At 45.6% G+C, this 15,550-nt stretch overlaps 1 protein-coding gene across 3 annotated transcripts in view; it reads left to right on the top strand.

The window, feature by feature from the left end:
* Nucleotides 1-15,550, top strand: part of LOC135225615 (uncharacterized) — a 63,421-nt gene that overhangs the window by 23,939 nt on the left and 23,932 nt on the right. For all 3 annotated transcript variants that reach the window (XM_064265037.1, XM_064265121.1, XM_064264960.1), the window contains exons 2-4: nucleotides 1,431-1,638; nucleotides 2,912-3,060; nucleotides 14,164-14,336. In XM_064265037.1, coding sequence (XP_064121107.1) covers nucleotides 1,431-1,638; nucleotides 2,912-3,060; nucleotides 14,164-14,336 — 530 coding nt within the window. The remainder of the gene's footprint in view (nucleotides 1-1,430; nucleotides 1,639-2,911; nucleotides 3,061-14,163; nucleotides 14,337-15,550) is intronic.

Genomic DNA, 15,550 nt, shown 5'->3' on the forward strand with positions numbered 1-15,550 from the left:
TAACCAGACTACCTTTACGTCTTTCTACCTTCGGGATATTGCCCCACAGGTCCTTGGATACCTTTTCCTTGGGACCGTGGTGGCTGCTCAACAAGTTGTGTAGCTAACCCAGACCCTCGCAGGCTGAAACAGCATCGAGGTCCTGGTGTGACTGTGTGGATGGATGCGTGAATGAGTGAGTGACTGGCTCCCTCTTCCCGTCTTTTCCTCCTCCTCTACCTGTGGGCAGAGGGCCACGGTCGTCACTACGCTGGATGAGGACGAGATGCAGGTGAGCTATATGACAGAGCCCCATCCTATCCCTTTCACTAGGGATAGGAGCAGAATATCCACCACTTCCTTCTACAAGGGGGGGAAGTGGATGCCTACAAGAGTCAAACCCATGACTTTATATTTGCTCCTGTACAGGAACAAGTTCTTACATTGCTGGTACGAAGAGATACGCTTGCCTCTCTCTTAGTACTCGGTCCAGAGGTCTGACCATTGATCCTGCGGTGCACACCCCGATCAATCGGACAGAGGCTTGGATCCCTCCCTCGCTCTTACGACCAGGGAGGCTTCCAAGGTTGGGCGAACACCAGTCTGTTCACAAAAGACTCAGATTCCTCCCACCAAGAAGTGAGTCTTCCTATTGTAAAAGGACCGAAGGTTTGTATGCCGTGTCGGAACAAATGACAATTTGTCTAAAATTGCATTTTTCCTAACTATACAAACCTGAGGTCCTTTTACACATAGCCCCACCTCATGCCACCCCTCACTCTGCAGTTTTTGCTGTGCCAAAAGCAAAGTGATTTGTTTACCTCCCAGTCGCGCGCGCGCGCCTGTCGGACAAGCAGTTAACTACCGAACCCCTTGTTCGAAAGCTTACGACCTATCCAGCTGCCGCTAGTACCTTCCTATTGTAAAAGGACCTCAGGTTTGTATAGTTAGGAAAAATGCAATTTTAGACAAATTGTCATTTTTGTGATAAAATATGGTTTTATATATACATAACATAGACTTACCAAGTAATTACAGAATGGGAGCCCTCCCCCCTCCCCTCACTTGGACTTTATGACATTAACAAATTGAAGCTCTTCTGTGTTATTTTCCTTCTTCCCTGTGAGGTAGGCCGGGCTGGTTATCTACACCAAAAAGAAACAAAAGAATCGCTATCACTATTTTCAAATTTGATCTGCCAGTGCTTGAAATTGTTAGCTATGTAATTATACTTGGTTAGTATATATAAAACCATATTTTATTATAAAAATATTGTTTTATCCATTGAGAATTATCAGAATTATTATGTGGTATCTTAGGATATTTTTCTTTTCGGTTAGGTTAAATTATTACCTTACAGTGCTAAGTAGTTCTGTGCCATTTGATATGACACCATGATCCATGATTTGAAAGTTAAATTCCTATTTTCTTTTGAAATCTCAATTTTTCAGATGGAACTCCCACATCACATACGTACCTCAGAGTGCCAGAAGGCCCGTTATTCTAAGTCTGCTATCATTGGAGCAACGTTAGGTTTTTTAGTTCCAGTATTATTGCCTTTTGTACATCTGGGCGTAATATCTCACCTATGGGATGAATTTAACTACAAGGTAGACCGCCGAGGATGTTCATGTTCATGTTGGGATACTATATTTAAAGGTATGTTAAATAAAATGAAAATTTTCTCGGTCCAGTATTCTTTATGTAAAATTAGTTATACTGTTACCAGAGACTACTATGTGTGTGGAACAGTAATTAACTGTACTATATTCCAAAAATATTTTGTGAGAATTGGGTATCCGGAATGTATGATTTTAAAAAAAATACTATTAGTAAGGTTAATTTAAGAATTTTCTGCCAGAGTGTTCATCATGTACATGTAGAAATGGATATTTAATTTTGTAGAGTAGAGTTAATGATTAAAAGTTTCTGTGAATATCTTAAGAGAATACATTACTTGAAGACAGGTATTGCTGTATTTTGGAAAACATTTATTGTAAAGTGAGTCTGCTAATATTCTCTTACTAGTAGGTTTCTCAAACTGCAGTGTAATTTGTTGCTCTTACTAGAATCCTAAGTCCTTTTTTCAGGTTTCTGAGCATTAATAGTATACTATATTAGATATATGGAATGAGGTCACTAACTCCAAACCCATGTCATCTTAGACGGTCACAAGATCCCAGTGAAGTATGACTTTCATATGCGTCCACTCATCAAGTACTGACCTGATATTGAATTTCATTGACTGGAGGACCATGGTGTTGCAAAGTTATTGTTAACTAAATGCCTTGGTACATAAGCCCCCAGAGTATTTATGGGGCCTTGGGCTTGGAGTCAGCAAAGTCATACCAGGAATCATTGCTAAGAAACTAGTAAAATATTTTGCAGTGCCAGCCTCATATGAATTGTAAAGAAATATGAGATACAAGAAGTCAGCAGAACTAGTTTAAATGACTAGTGCATGCACTTGAGAGATATGATTCATAACTGTCTTGAAATTTCTTTTGAAAATTGTGATGATAATTAGAATGAGTTGAGTGATCACTTTTTTAATTAGACTACCATATTTTCTGCAAATATTTTGTGCTTATAAATTTACTGCAATTACTACATTATTTACAGGCACACTTCATTGGAAGTGATTGAAATATATATTGCATGAATTTCATTTTGGAAATCATAAGGGTAATTTAAATAAGTTAGGTAATAAGTTTTTAATTCAAGGGGTTTTATAACATGTATATGTTTAGAAAAAATCATCTTTAAGGGGATTTTAAATTTACGAGAAATATTCTCATTAGATGTGAAATTCTAAGAACCTCCTAACTGTCAAATAATATTAAACACTAATACAAAGTTGAATGAATGTAAGATAAGCTTTTGGGAAAAATATAGATTTGTTCTGAAAGTTCTTTTCTTATTTTCATTACAGGAATATACGAACGAGGGCCATCTGGATACAAGCATGTATATTTCAATATAACTTCCAACTCGTTCAAGATCTGGTTTGTTACAGTGTTGGCCATCTTGCTTGTATATGAATCAGTGAAGAAAGTAATTCGGCTGTACTCTGTAGGCCAGGTATTTAAATTCAAAATTTTGTATTGGATTAAAAACCTGCTTGCTTTTGAAGCTTATGTTTTAGAGCTTCTTTTATTATAGCAGAACTGTAGACGTGCTTGTATCAAACAAACAATTACCTTAGCCTTCGCATCAATTTGAAGTGCTGATTGCATATCTACATACTACAATGTAAAAGGAAAATTTCAACCCGCTAGGTTATGAAGGAAAGTCCCTCTTTGTGATCACCCTGCATCTCTCCTCTTCTAGAATCATTTTTATTTCAGTTGTATGCATTAGTAACATTAACACATTTGTTATGATACTGTTAACATAGAGTGCTTCAGGATATTGAATTACATTACAATTCTAATGGAAGAAACAAATAGGCAGAACTTCATATCTGATAATGTCATCCTAATCAGAGAACTGATATAGAATTATGTTATCTAAGGCAATGTTACATGAAAAACAAAAAATGCTTATAAAGGCAAAGTTCAGGTTTCAAATTTATATGAAATCCTAACTTTGTAACTCTAAAAACCGAGATTTTTATTTTGGTGGATGGTAGTATCCATTTGTAAAGTTATATACGTAGTACAGTTGTACTTAATGATAATTTTAATAAAAGTTTTTTGCTTACTGTATAAAATTGAATTGCATATATGTATTATTATATTATTATTGTAATATATAGTTTGAACATTGTGATCATGTGCCATTTGCATTCTGGTAATGTTTACATTCTGCAAGTCATCATTGTCATTAGTTGCTAAATGAAATGTAATTTGGCGATTCATTTTTTGTAAATAAGCAAAGCTTTATTTATAAATGCAGTAAATTTTAAGTGAAGTAAAAATGTGATTTCCATATCTGGATGTTGCTTATGTCTATTCCAACACGTTTTGCATCCTGCATGTTACTAATTTTTTTTAGCTGCAGCCTAAATTTAATTGTATATTTTCTTAAGACTTTTTTTTCCACTGAGAAGGATGAATAAAAGGTTATTTTCACTTATGAAATCACCACTGAGAATTAGCGAAGTTTTAACAAATTGCTAACTGTGAGACATCTTATTGAACGTGATAGTTACGGTAATTAAAATCAGCAAACAGCTGTTTGTTCCGACACGGCATACAAACCTTCGGTCCTTTTACAATAGGAAGGTACTAGCGGCAGCTGGATAGGTCGTAAGCTTTCGAACAAGGGGTTCGGTAGTTAACTGCTTGTCCGACAGGCGCGCAGCGCGCGACGTAGGTAAACAAATCACTTTTGCTTTCGGCCTCACAGCGAACCCCGTGGACGTGTGTGTGTTCGACGCTCTCTGCCCGCTTCTCGTCGTTTGCTTTCCCTTGAGTGTATGGTTGTGTTTGTGTTGAGTAATCATTGTAAGTACAATCATTCCCTCTCTTTTTCATCAATTGTGATTAAGCTGATCAATTATGGAGTCTCCACGCCCCGCTACCCTCCGGAGATTGTGCCCGGGTACCGAAGGGCGTAAATGCGGTAAGTTCCGCTCCTTTCCAGAAATTGATCCCCATATTTTGTGCGCTCGGTGTCGGGGCCGCGAATGTACCCGAGCCGAGCCCTGTGAAGTTTGTATGTCTTGGTCGGAGGCGCAGTGGGGCTTGTACGAAGGTAGGAAGAAGCGAAGGCCTGCAAAGGAGTCGTCGGAAAGCTCTCCCGGCGACTACCTTTGGTTTACGGACACTTCGTCTTCTTTCCTGCCGCCCCGCGTCAGCTCCCACGTTTGGCGCCTTCCCCTTCGGGGGGGGTTTCTAGGTCCTTCTCCTCACCCGATCTGTCGAGTGTGGAGGAGGGCGCGAGATACCCCGACGTTGAGTTGTACTCTGGGTCCTCTATCCGTTCGTCTACATCGCACGGACGGGTAGAGTATCCTGCTAATCACCCGACCTTTGCTTCCTCAGGTGCTGTTGCCGCGAAGGACGATCTCGGACAGGTGTGGGCATCGTTGGGTCCTGCAGGGTGACGTAGTGTCCAGGGGCTGCTCTACCATCTCGCTGGGCTCTGTGGCGGTCACGCATGCTACGGTGACGACCCATACATGACCCTGTCAACTCCTGGCTATGGCTTCACCTCCTCACCTGGTGTACACCCCGCACGCGGTCTCCTGTTACACCAACTACATCGGTACAGGGGCCAATCGCCGTACCACGGGGGAGTGTGATGCCGCCGCTGGGCCTGCCGTTTGCCGTGCTGCCTCGACCGGACTTCGTGTGCCCGAAGAGCTCGCCCCTGGACCTCCCACCAGTACCTAGGATGTCTGTGCCGCTGGTCCGTCCACCTGGTCTGCCTGTACAGCCTGCCGTACCTGCCGTACCTGCCCAGCCGCTGTTACGGACATGATGTTGCCGACCACTGCTGCCGTTCCTGTATCTGTTCCTGCCCTCTCACTGCTGTTCCTGTGATGCCTGCACCTGCTGACGTTGTTCCTGTTCGTGGCGCCGCTGCTCCCCGATGCCGATCTGTTCGGACAGGTGCGTCCGGTCCCTGTTGCTTCGGCAACAGCAGCCCCGGCTCCACCCTGGATGACAGATCTGACATCGGTCCTGAGGAAGCTGACGAAGAAGAAGAGGAAGAAGAGGAAGGTGTCGTCGTCGTCTTCATCGTCTTCTTCGTTGTCGTCGTCGTCTGCCGCCTCTTCCCCTTCATCTTCTAAGGCTCCACAGCCTAAGAAGAAGAAGGTCGCCTCCTCCCCCCCTAAGAAGTCTCCTTCGGGAGCTTCTAAGGCCCGTCTCGCTCCGGTGAGACGGGGGGTTCTTCCGCTGGTCACCCTGCTCCTTCGGGGGCAGGACCCGTCTCTTCTTCCGCAAGGAAGAAGACTACGGGGACCAGAGGGGTGCCGGCTAACACCGGCACTTCCTCGCCTGCTGTTAGTGGTTCGACCACGGCAGCAGGATCCGTCTCGGCCTCTCGTTCGCGAGAGGTACCGAGTGTACGGTCGCCTACCAGCGACCGTGCAGCTAGGAACCAGACCTCTGAGCCAGCTCAGCGTCAGGTTCACGGCACGGAGCGGAAGACTGGTGACAGCCGCTCACGTGACTCTCACCAGACCAGCTCTCGCTCTCGCGGCGATCAGCTGGCTACCCGGGCTGACGTGACGGTCCACGACCGGCCACGGGCTGAGGCTGGGAAGAGGTCCCCCGTTCGCCGGCACCAGCCACGGCTGGTACCAGCGACGTGACGCGCCGTGAGGATACGCACCGGTCTCACCGTGACAGTGGAGCTCGCCGGTCGCCTGACCGTCACTCTCACAGAGAGCGATCGGGTACGGCAACCAGCACCAGCTCTTCTGACACGCGAGACCGGGGCCGCTGTGCTCAGTCCAGCGTTCTCTACAGCGAGACGGCTCGACCAGGCCTGCAGCTCGATCGCCACGCGTGACGATCGCCTGCAGTCCTCCAAGCCCACTGGTTCTGCCACGAGCGAGGAGGAGGGAGCTCAGGTTTCTGCCTCTCCCATTACTTCAACCTCCTCGGGTTACACCGGGAGGAGCGAGGTATTGAGGAGTGATCGTGAGGGGTGCGCCCCTCAGGATCCCACCACGACGTCCTACGTACCAGGTACGGTTCTCGGACTGGCCAGGTCGTATGCACAAGTGGCTGGAGGAGACCGAGATGGGGTCTGTCACAGCTGTTCCCCCCCCCCTCGAGGGGGGGGGGATGGGTTTCATCGGGAGCTGGCTCCTGTTTTTGAGGGGAACTGGAATGGTCCGAACTACCTCCAGGATAGCAGTCACTCCTGAGATTCAGAGGAACTTTGCCGAGGTAATTGCGCTGATTCGTCAGCACAACGACCTCGGGGAAGGATCGCCGCTCCCCACCATCCGAGCCCACGTCCCGGCTCGAGTCGTTCTGGGGCCCGCCCGAAGACGGGAACCCAGACCGACGGTGGGTTTGCCGCGTTTCTGGAGCTTGCCGACTCAGTGCTGGACCAGGTAGAATCTCTTGTCTCCGGGCAAGACGGTTCTCTCAAGTCTGGCAGGTCGAGCAAGCTGACTTCCACCTCCTCTGCTGCGACAGTGGCGTTTTTACGTGCCATCTGAGGACCCGATGCCGCCCAACAGGTGAACCCGGAGTTAGCCAGGCTAACGCCGGGTGTCTCTCTGCAGCAGCTCCTGTCCGAGAACCTATGGTTCTCGCAGCAAGAGGCACTCGGCCTGGAATCCACTGCCATGGCAGCTTTCCAGGCCGTCTCCTGGATAGATCTGTGGTCCTCACAGTATCTAAGGTCGCAGCCAACTCCGGGGGAATTTCTCCCGAAGTTGACTCGGCCCCTTTAGGAGACTTTGCCAGTCTGGTGGAAGAGCCATCTCCTTCCTTGCCCACCAGACGGTAAAACCTGTGGCCAACCTGGTTCTCCGATGTAGGGACGCTGTCCTTACTCGAGTTTCCAGGGCGGCTGGGCGTGAAGCGGCATTGGGACTCCGCAACGGACCTTTACGGAGATTTCACGTCTCTCTTCCCAGGAGAGATGGTGGACGCTGCGGTGGACAGACGGCGCACTGACGACAGTGACCGTCCTGGTTCACCAGGCAGTTTCGAAGGCTTCTGGGCAGCCTCGAACTGCGGCCAAGCCAAAGAGCTCGGCTAGCGCTTCCACGGTGGCTAAGACGGTAGTCGCGTCGAAGCCCCGTGAAAGACTCTGTCTTCTTCGACTTCTGCAAAGGGGAGCCGTAACCAGCCCTCCTCCCAGTCCTCCTTCTCCCGAGGAGGCTCTGGGAAGAAGTCGAAGAAAGAAAGGGGGGAAACGCTAGGGACGGCGTTCCCCCTCACCTGCTGCCGGAAGTGGGGGGGTGCCTGGCCAGCCATTGGGTGGCAAACTTAAGGCAGCGCTACGGAGACGACCGCCGCCCGAGACCTGGATTGTAGATGTCCTTCGGGACGGGATATCTATTACCCTTCGAATCTCCGGCCACCCCTCACCTCCAACCCGGTCCAACAGCAGGTCGTACGTTCCAGGGTCATCGAAGGACGTAGCATTGAGACAGGAGATCAAGACCATGCTGAGCAAGAGAGCTGTAGAAATCGTCACGGATCAGTCACCGGGCTTTTACAGTCGACTCTTCCTGTGGAAAAGTCTACAGGAGGCTGGCGCCCGTGTGATTAGATCTCTCTCCCCTGAATCGGTTTGTTCGCCAGACCCGGTTCACGATGGAGACGGCACGTTCCGTGCTCGACTCCATCAGGGAGAACGATTTCATGCTTTCAGTGGACTTGAAGGATGCGTTATTTCCAAATACCCATTCATCAGTCCTCCAGAAAGTACCTCCGCTTCATCCTCGACGGACGGTGTACCAATTCAGGGCACTTTTGTTTCGGTCTCTCAACCGCCCCACAGTGTTTTACGCGAGTGTTCACTCTGGTGTCTGCTTGGGCCCATTCGCACGGGATACGTCTGATGAGGTATCTCGACGATTGGTTAGTCTGGTGAGCTCCCGCTCGCAGTTGCTACAGGACAGGGATCGACTACTCAGTTCTGTCGCGATCTGGGGATCGTTGTGAACTTCGAGAAGTCCGATCTCGAGCCCAAGCAGAGGATGAAGTACCTGGGTATGCTGATCGACAGCGGTAGCAGGGCGAGTCTTCCCCGCAGACTCGCGGATCAGCAGATTCAGGGAGGCAGCCAACCAGTTCCTGTCTCGGCAGGAACAGGTAGCTCAGCGATGGCAAGTCGTGATCGGACACCTGTCGTCACTCGTCGAAGTTAGTCCCTTACGGGCGTCTTCACCTGCGGTCTCTCCAGTGGAAGGACTAAAGGAGAGTTGGTCACAGGCGACGGATCCCCCAAGCTTTCCAGTGTCACTGACACGGAGGTGAGGCAGGACCTAGCCTGGTGGCTGGGACGACAGGAAACCTCTTAAGAGGAGTGCCTCTGTGCACGCCCCCCCCGGACATGCAGCTGTTCTCAGACGCATCGACCGAGGGATGGGGCGCACTTACCTGGAGACGTTGCTGACTTCAGGAGTGTGGGACGAGAACGATAAGCACCTTCACATCAATGTACTGGAACTCAAGGCAGCGTTTCTCGCTCTCCAAGAGTTCCAGGACCGCTTGATGGGACACTCAGTGGTGTTGATGTGCGACAACACCAAGGTAGTTGACTACGTCAACAAACAGGGGGGCCTAGTGTCTCTCCCGTTGTTACCAGTTGACTCGGCAGGTGCACGAGTGGGCCGCAGGCACACTCAATAGAGCTGTCGGCACGCTACATTCCAGGGAAGAGGAATGTAGTAGCAGACACGCTCAGCCGTCGGGATCAGTGATAGGGACTGAGTGGTCTCTACACCAGGACGTGGCGGAAAGGCTCTTCGACCTGTGGGGGCGACCAGTCGTGGATCTGTTCGCCACCCGGCACAACAGAAAGCTTCAGGTTTTCTTCTCAGCCGGGCCGGACCCATGGGCAGCTGCAGAGGACGCTCTTCAACACCCGTGGGACAACCTCTTCGCCTATGCCTTTCCCCCGTTCATCCTGATTCGCAAGGTGATCAGTCGAGCACTGGTCACCCCGAATCTCAGGATGATCCTGGTGGCTCCCAAATTGCCACAGGCCATTTGGTATCCGGACCTGCTGGCTCTTCTCGCAGGAGAACCGAGAGAGATTCCCCCTTGGCACAACCTTCTCGCCCAGCCACACTCGAGCGGTACCACCAAGCAGTCCAGTCCCTACGACTTCACGGCTGGCTGTTATCCACATCTCTTGCGAACGAGAGGCTTTTCTCGTAGCGCAGCAACAGAGATGGCTGGAAACGTCTGTCAGTCCTCTGCAGCTGTGTACCAGGGGAAGTGGGCCATCTTCTGTGGTTGGTGTCGTAGACGGGGTCTATCTCCTCTCAGAGCCACTCTTCAGCAGGTAGCGGATTTCCTCGTGTTTCTTCGCCGAGAGAAGCTCCTCTCAGTCCCCACAGTCAAGGATACAGAGCCGTCCTGAAACTGAGGGGATTGGACATCTCGAACTCGTTCGAGATCTCCTTGCTTATGAGGAGCTTCGAAAAGGTCTTGCCCACCCAGGGAACTCAGGCCCCCTGCGTGGGATGTGACTCTCGTCCTTAGGAGTTTGACTCGACACCCTCGCCTTCGCCACTCCGAGAGTCGTCAGACAGGGATCTGACCCTCCAAGACCCTCTTCTTGCTGGCCCATGGCATCGGCGAAGAAGAGTAGGGGTACTTCATGGTCTTTCCTATGATGTACGATACTCCAGGGGATGGGGATCTGTGACGCTCGATTTCGTCCCGAACTTCGTTGCGAAGACTCAGAAACCGGTTCGGTCCCTGAACGACAGGTTCGAGTCTTTCACGATTCTCTCCCTAATGGACTTCACCGATAATGATGCGGATGAGATGCTGCTTTGTCCTGTGAGGGCGCTACGGCGCTATCTGAAGAAAACTCGACACTCAGGCCTGAGTGTCGACGCCTCTTCGTTAGCACCGGGGTAACCAAGAAAGAAGTATCCAAGAACGCTCTTTCATTCTGGCTGCGTGAGGTCATCAGGAGGGCGTATAGAGGCTGATGGTAGTGACGACATCCGTACGTCCCGTCCGAGAGCTCACGAAGTCAGAAGTATTGGCCCCTCGTTGGCGTTTCGTAAGAACATCTGCGTGGCGAGGTCCTGAAGGCAGGTGTCTGTCTAACCAAACTACCTTCACCTCCTCTACCTTCGGGATATTGCCCACAGGTCCCTTGTATACTTTTCCTTGGGACCCGTGGTGGCTGCTCACAAGTTGTGTAGCTAACCCAGACCCTCGCAGCTGAAACAGCATCGGGAGTCCTGGTGTGACTGTGATGGTGTGTGAGTGAGTGAGTGACTGCTCCCTCTTCCCATCTTTCCCTCCTCCTCTACCTGTGGGCAGCCAGGGGCCGGTCGTCACTACGCTGGATGAGGACGAGATGCAGGTGAGCTATATGACAGAGCCCCATCCTATCCCTTTCACTAGGGATAGGAGCAGAATATCCACCACTTCCTCCTACAAGGGGGGGGGGAAGTAAGATGCCTACAAGAGTCAAACCCATGAACTTATATTTGCTCCTGTACAGGAACAAGTTCTTACATTGCTGGTACGAAGAGATACGCTTGCCTCTCTCTTAGTACTCGGTCCAGAGGTCTGACCATTGATCCTGCGGTGCACACCCCGATCAATCGGACAGAGGCTTGGATCCCTCCCTCGCTCTTACGACCAGGGAGACTTCCAAGGTTGGGCGAACACCAGTCTGTTCACAAAAGACTCAGATTCCTCCCACCAAGAAGTGAGTCTTCCTATGTAAAAGGACAGAGGTTGTGTCCGTGTCGGAAACAAATGACAATTTGTCCAAAATTGCATTTTTCCTAACTATACAAACCTGAGGTCCTTTTACACATAGTCCCACTCATGCCACCCCTCACTCTGCAGTTTTTGCTTGGGCCAAAAGCAAAAGTGATTTGTTTACCTCCAGTCGCGCCGCGCGCGCCTGTCGGACAAGCAGTTAACTACCGAACCCCTTGTTCGAAAGCTTACGACCTATCCAGCTGCCGCTAGTACCTTCCTATTGTAAAAGGACCTCAGGTTTGTATAGTTAGGAAAAATGCAATTTTGGACAAATTGTCATTTCTTGATTTGGTTGTTTCTATCAGTGTTTTGTGTGAAGTAATAGGTGGTTAGTAATTATAAGAAATAGTAATGAATTATTAGACAGGCCATAAGTTTAAGTCTGGTTGACTGTCTGGCGATTCACTTTTAGCTTACCAAACATGCGCTTCTAGGCATGTTAATTAATCAGAGCTAACTTAGATGTTTCACCAGTGGGATCTACCAAGGGGCATCATTTTGTTGGGGCTGGGGGAACACTTGCCCCCATCAAGACACTGATGCCTCCCCCCAAGACTTGGTTTGTACCCCCTAGCCTTTGAAATAATGATATAATAATAATAATAATAATAATAACAGTAAAATTTATTCCAAGGTGAATCTTGTATGACTTTAAAATACTCCAAAATGTGCACAAATTTCCAAAAATTTCTCGGAGGGGGTACAGCACCCTTGTTAACCCCAGCTGATAGGGCTTGCTTCGCTTGCCAACCCACCCATACCATAAGTGACTGTTTTTAATGTCATTACTTAAGATTTCTTCCATATTTAAAAAGAAAAATAGAGTAATAAGGCATGAATTGTGCTTCAGGCAGGTGAACGAAAAATTATGAAACTCTGCCAATAGTAATTTGCTCGAATGTACAAGAGTTATGTGATGAAATGATAATTTTGGGAGAAAATTTTAAGGGGCTTATGATACATGAGATTGAATGATACACGGGGGGAGCAGGCCTCAGTTCTGAAACCAAAATACAGCTTCTCCAAAGGTTTTTGGATAAGGATTGTGGACCTGTACCATTACATAAAAACCTCAGCCATTTCCTAAGCTTCACACTCTATCTCCTTTAGCTGAGCACAGATGCCTCCTTCCTGTAGCAAATATTCATATTGGTGGTAGCAGGTCAGAGATGCAGGGTGGTAAACTTCGATGAAGGGATCTCTCTAACCGCGTAATAGTAGATTGGAGTCATCATCCTTCCCTGAATAGAATTAATATTAGTATTCCTTTCCAGAAGAATGAACATTTTGGGCCAGCCCTTGGAGAATGAGACTAATTCTGTGGATTAGTTAGAATATATTTTATGATGGACTTATTGTGGATATGTGGTTGGCATTTCAAACAGGTTTTAAGGTTATCTAAGGCAATACAGTATGCCATATTTGTCAGCCCATATATTAGGCTTAATTTTTTATTGGTTGGCTATATGTAAGAAATCAATTTTCAAAGACTAAACTACAGTACATACTGTAGATTTTGGTCAGATACATACTTCAAGGTACATTTCTTAACATAAATGCTAGGACATGCAATTGTAAGAAAAGTGAGTTAGTATTCACATATACAACAGGTACATTCAGAGTATGCAAAGTATGATGTAAAACACAGGAAGCTGTTTTGATTTATTTCAAGACGGTAAAGAATATAATTACAACTGTAATTTGCAATAGACAATGTATTGAACTATTATTATGAAATGCAATCAAGGAAGCTATTCAGATAGTACTATACTTTAGTGTAAATAGTGTACATGTTCTTGTATTTATCTCTATTCCTATTCTATATTAGAGATTCAGTGGGAATTTTTATCCAGATGATATTAAGATTTCTATAAAATTGGGTGTAAGGAAGGGAAGGGAGATTCCTCACATGGTCACTTGATGTCAACACCACATGCTGACCCAGTGAAATGTAACAGATGTCAAACACCCATGACAGTACAGCATTTGCTTGTTGAGTGCCCAAATTGGACCCAGGAAAGATCTATTTATCTGCGGAGTACGGAAATGAAAAATATTCTTGCGGAAAGCAGGGATTTTTCAATTAATAAAAATCATAAATTTTTTAAATAAGACGGGTTTCTCAAATAAAGTCTAATTTTTTTTTTTTTTTTTTTTTTTTTTTTTTTTTTTTTTCTCAGGATTGATCCCTGAGAACCAGCCCGAGAAGAGTCTACTTGAGACTCAGAGGTCTGGAAAAACTAACCCCTATTAATAATAATATAGAAATATTGTAACAAATTGGCATAGAATTTTAACTCTTCCTTGGATTTTCTCATAAGCTCTATTTTGACTTATGTTTATCATTCAATTTTTTTTTTTTTACTGGAGTACTACTTCATCCTGTTTTCTTCATTTCATGTTTTCTGGTTAAATAATGGTATTGTTTATAGTCAGTTTTTTGCATTTGCTACTCATTTGGAATCTGCTTTGTGTTTTACTCAGACATAATAGGTTAGATTACTTTTGAACTGATTATATAATATTGCTGCATTACTTTAAGATGCTCTTTTGTTCCAAAGAATTGCTTATGCCTATATTCTTATGCAGCTTATTTATCTGATTATATATAGTACTGCAGAGGCATAAATTCTATATTGTAAAGGCATACTGTATTCTGTATCATAGATTTTTTTTTATACTATAAATGCTCTACTTATAAATTAATTTCAGTGCTTGCTTTAGTTATAGTTTGAGCATCTCTGTTAAGGTAGTCAGAAATACTGGCCAAACTATACAGTTAACTGGTTGCTCACTGCAGATTCGGACATCTATGTTTGTACTCCTGTTGGCCAGTGTTTACCCCCATTATTATTCGTGGTGGTCGTACTTCAACTACTGGAATGATGATTTCTACACCCAGTGGAGCCACCAGCTGTTCTTCTCTTTCACAGAGCTTGCTTCAACTTTGGCCGTTGTTTATCTGTTGGACAAGTATGTTGGGAATTTTTTTTTACCTTAGTAGTGCTTTACAAGACTTTCTCATATGATGTATACAAGCTGCAACTGTTACAGTGCAGTAACTGCATGAGATTTTCATGTAATGAACATGAAGAACGAGATATTTATCTTTAGTAGACATGTAAATGTCTTTTAAAATTCCATTCCGGGTTGGCATGAATTTGAGATTAATTTACAGTAATTTATCTTACATTTCCTTACAAATTTAGCAGAAACTTTACTTAGTTAATTGGTTAAAGTACAAAACAAAATAGCACTACATACTTGCTTAGTATTGTAGATGATTTTTACAGTGGATTTGTAGTATAGGGTGTGCATAGAATTGTTCATCATGTCAAGATGGACAGGTAAATACTGTGGTATTTTTCCAGCATTTTGACATTTGCATTGTATATTGTGTCTTGAGATAAGGAGAACAGCCCTTGGTAATTTTATTAAAATTTAGATATTTAATAAATGGCAATCTCCCAACACAGGAGAATGTGAATGGGGTAAACTGTCAAATGTATTAGAAATAGAGATTCGAGCTTATTTTAAAAGGAAAATAAAACTGCTGGCTATAAGGTAAATAGGATTTCTTGTAAATTATTGAGAATGTAGAAGTTTTTCGACTTCCAAATGTGGTTTGTAAGGAGATTTTTCTGATTTTGTACTAATCACTTAACATTGCATATTAAATTCATGATTAGATTATAACATCAGGGTGAGAAATAGTCTTTTGTGAGCTGAATTATACCTTTCAGCATTTTATAACTTGAATTTTGTCCTTACTGAAGCAACCTGTAGATGCTCGTTCTTAGTAGTATACTGTAGGATGACTGCCATAGAAATATACAATATTTATTGAAGATTCACCACCTGTGCTAACTTTTCATATCTTGTCTATGGTTTATACATTAGGCATGCAATATTTAATTGACAACATTTCTAATTTTATGTGCATATGTTTTAGAGGTTGGTTTCCCATTGTAGCTTATTTGGATGTTCTACTTTCTGTTGGGCTGAGAAGAGAGCATGAAGCATATTCGTTTCAGGACTTCATTAAAGATATGAATAAAATTTCAAAAATGTAAAAGTTAGACATAACGACATATTTTGGTTTGTAAAGGGTCACCAATGACAGTGTGCTTTTTTGAAACCCTGTAGCTGATACCTAAGGTTTTAATTTTGGTGCTTTCTGCACTGTA

The sequence above is a fragment of the Macrobrachium nipponense genome, chromosome 11, assembly GCF_015104395.2.
Source record: "Macrobrachium nipponense isolate FS-2020 chromosome 11, ASM1510439v2, whole genome shotgun sequence".
NCBI lineage: Eukaryota > Metazoa > Arthropoda > Malacostraca > Decapoda > Palaemonidae > Macrobrachium > Macrobrachium nipponense.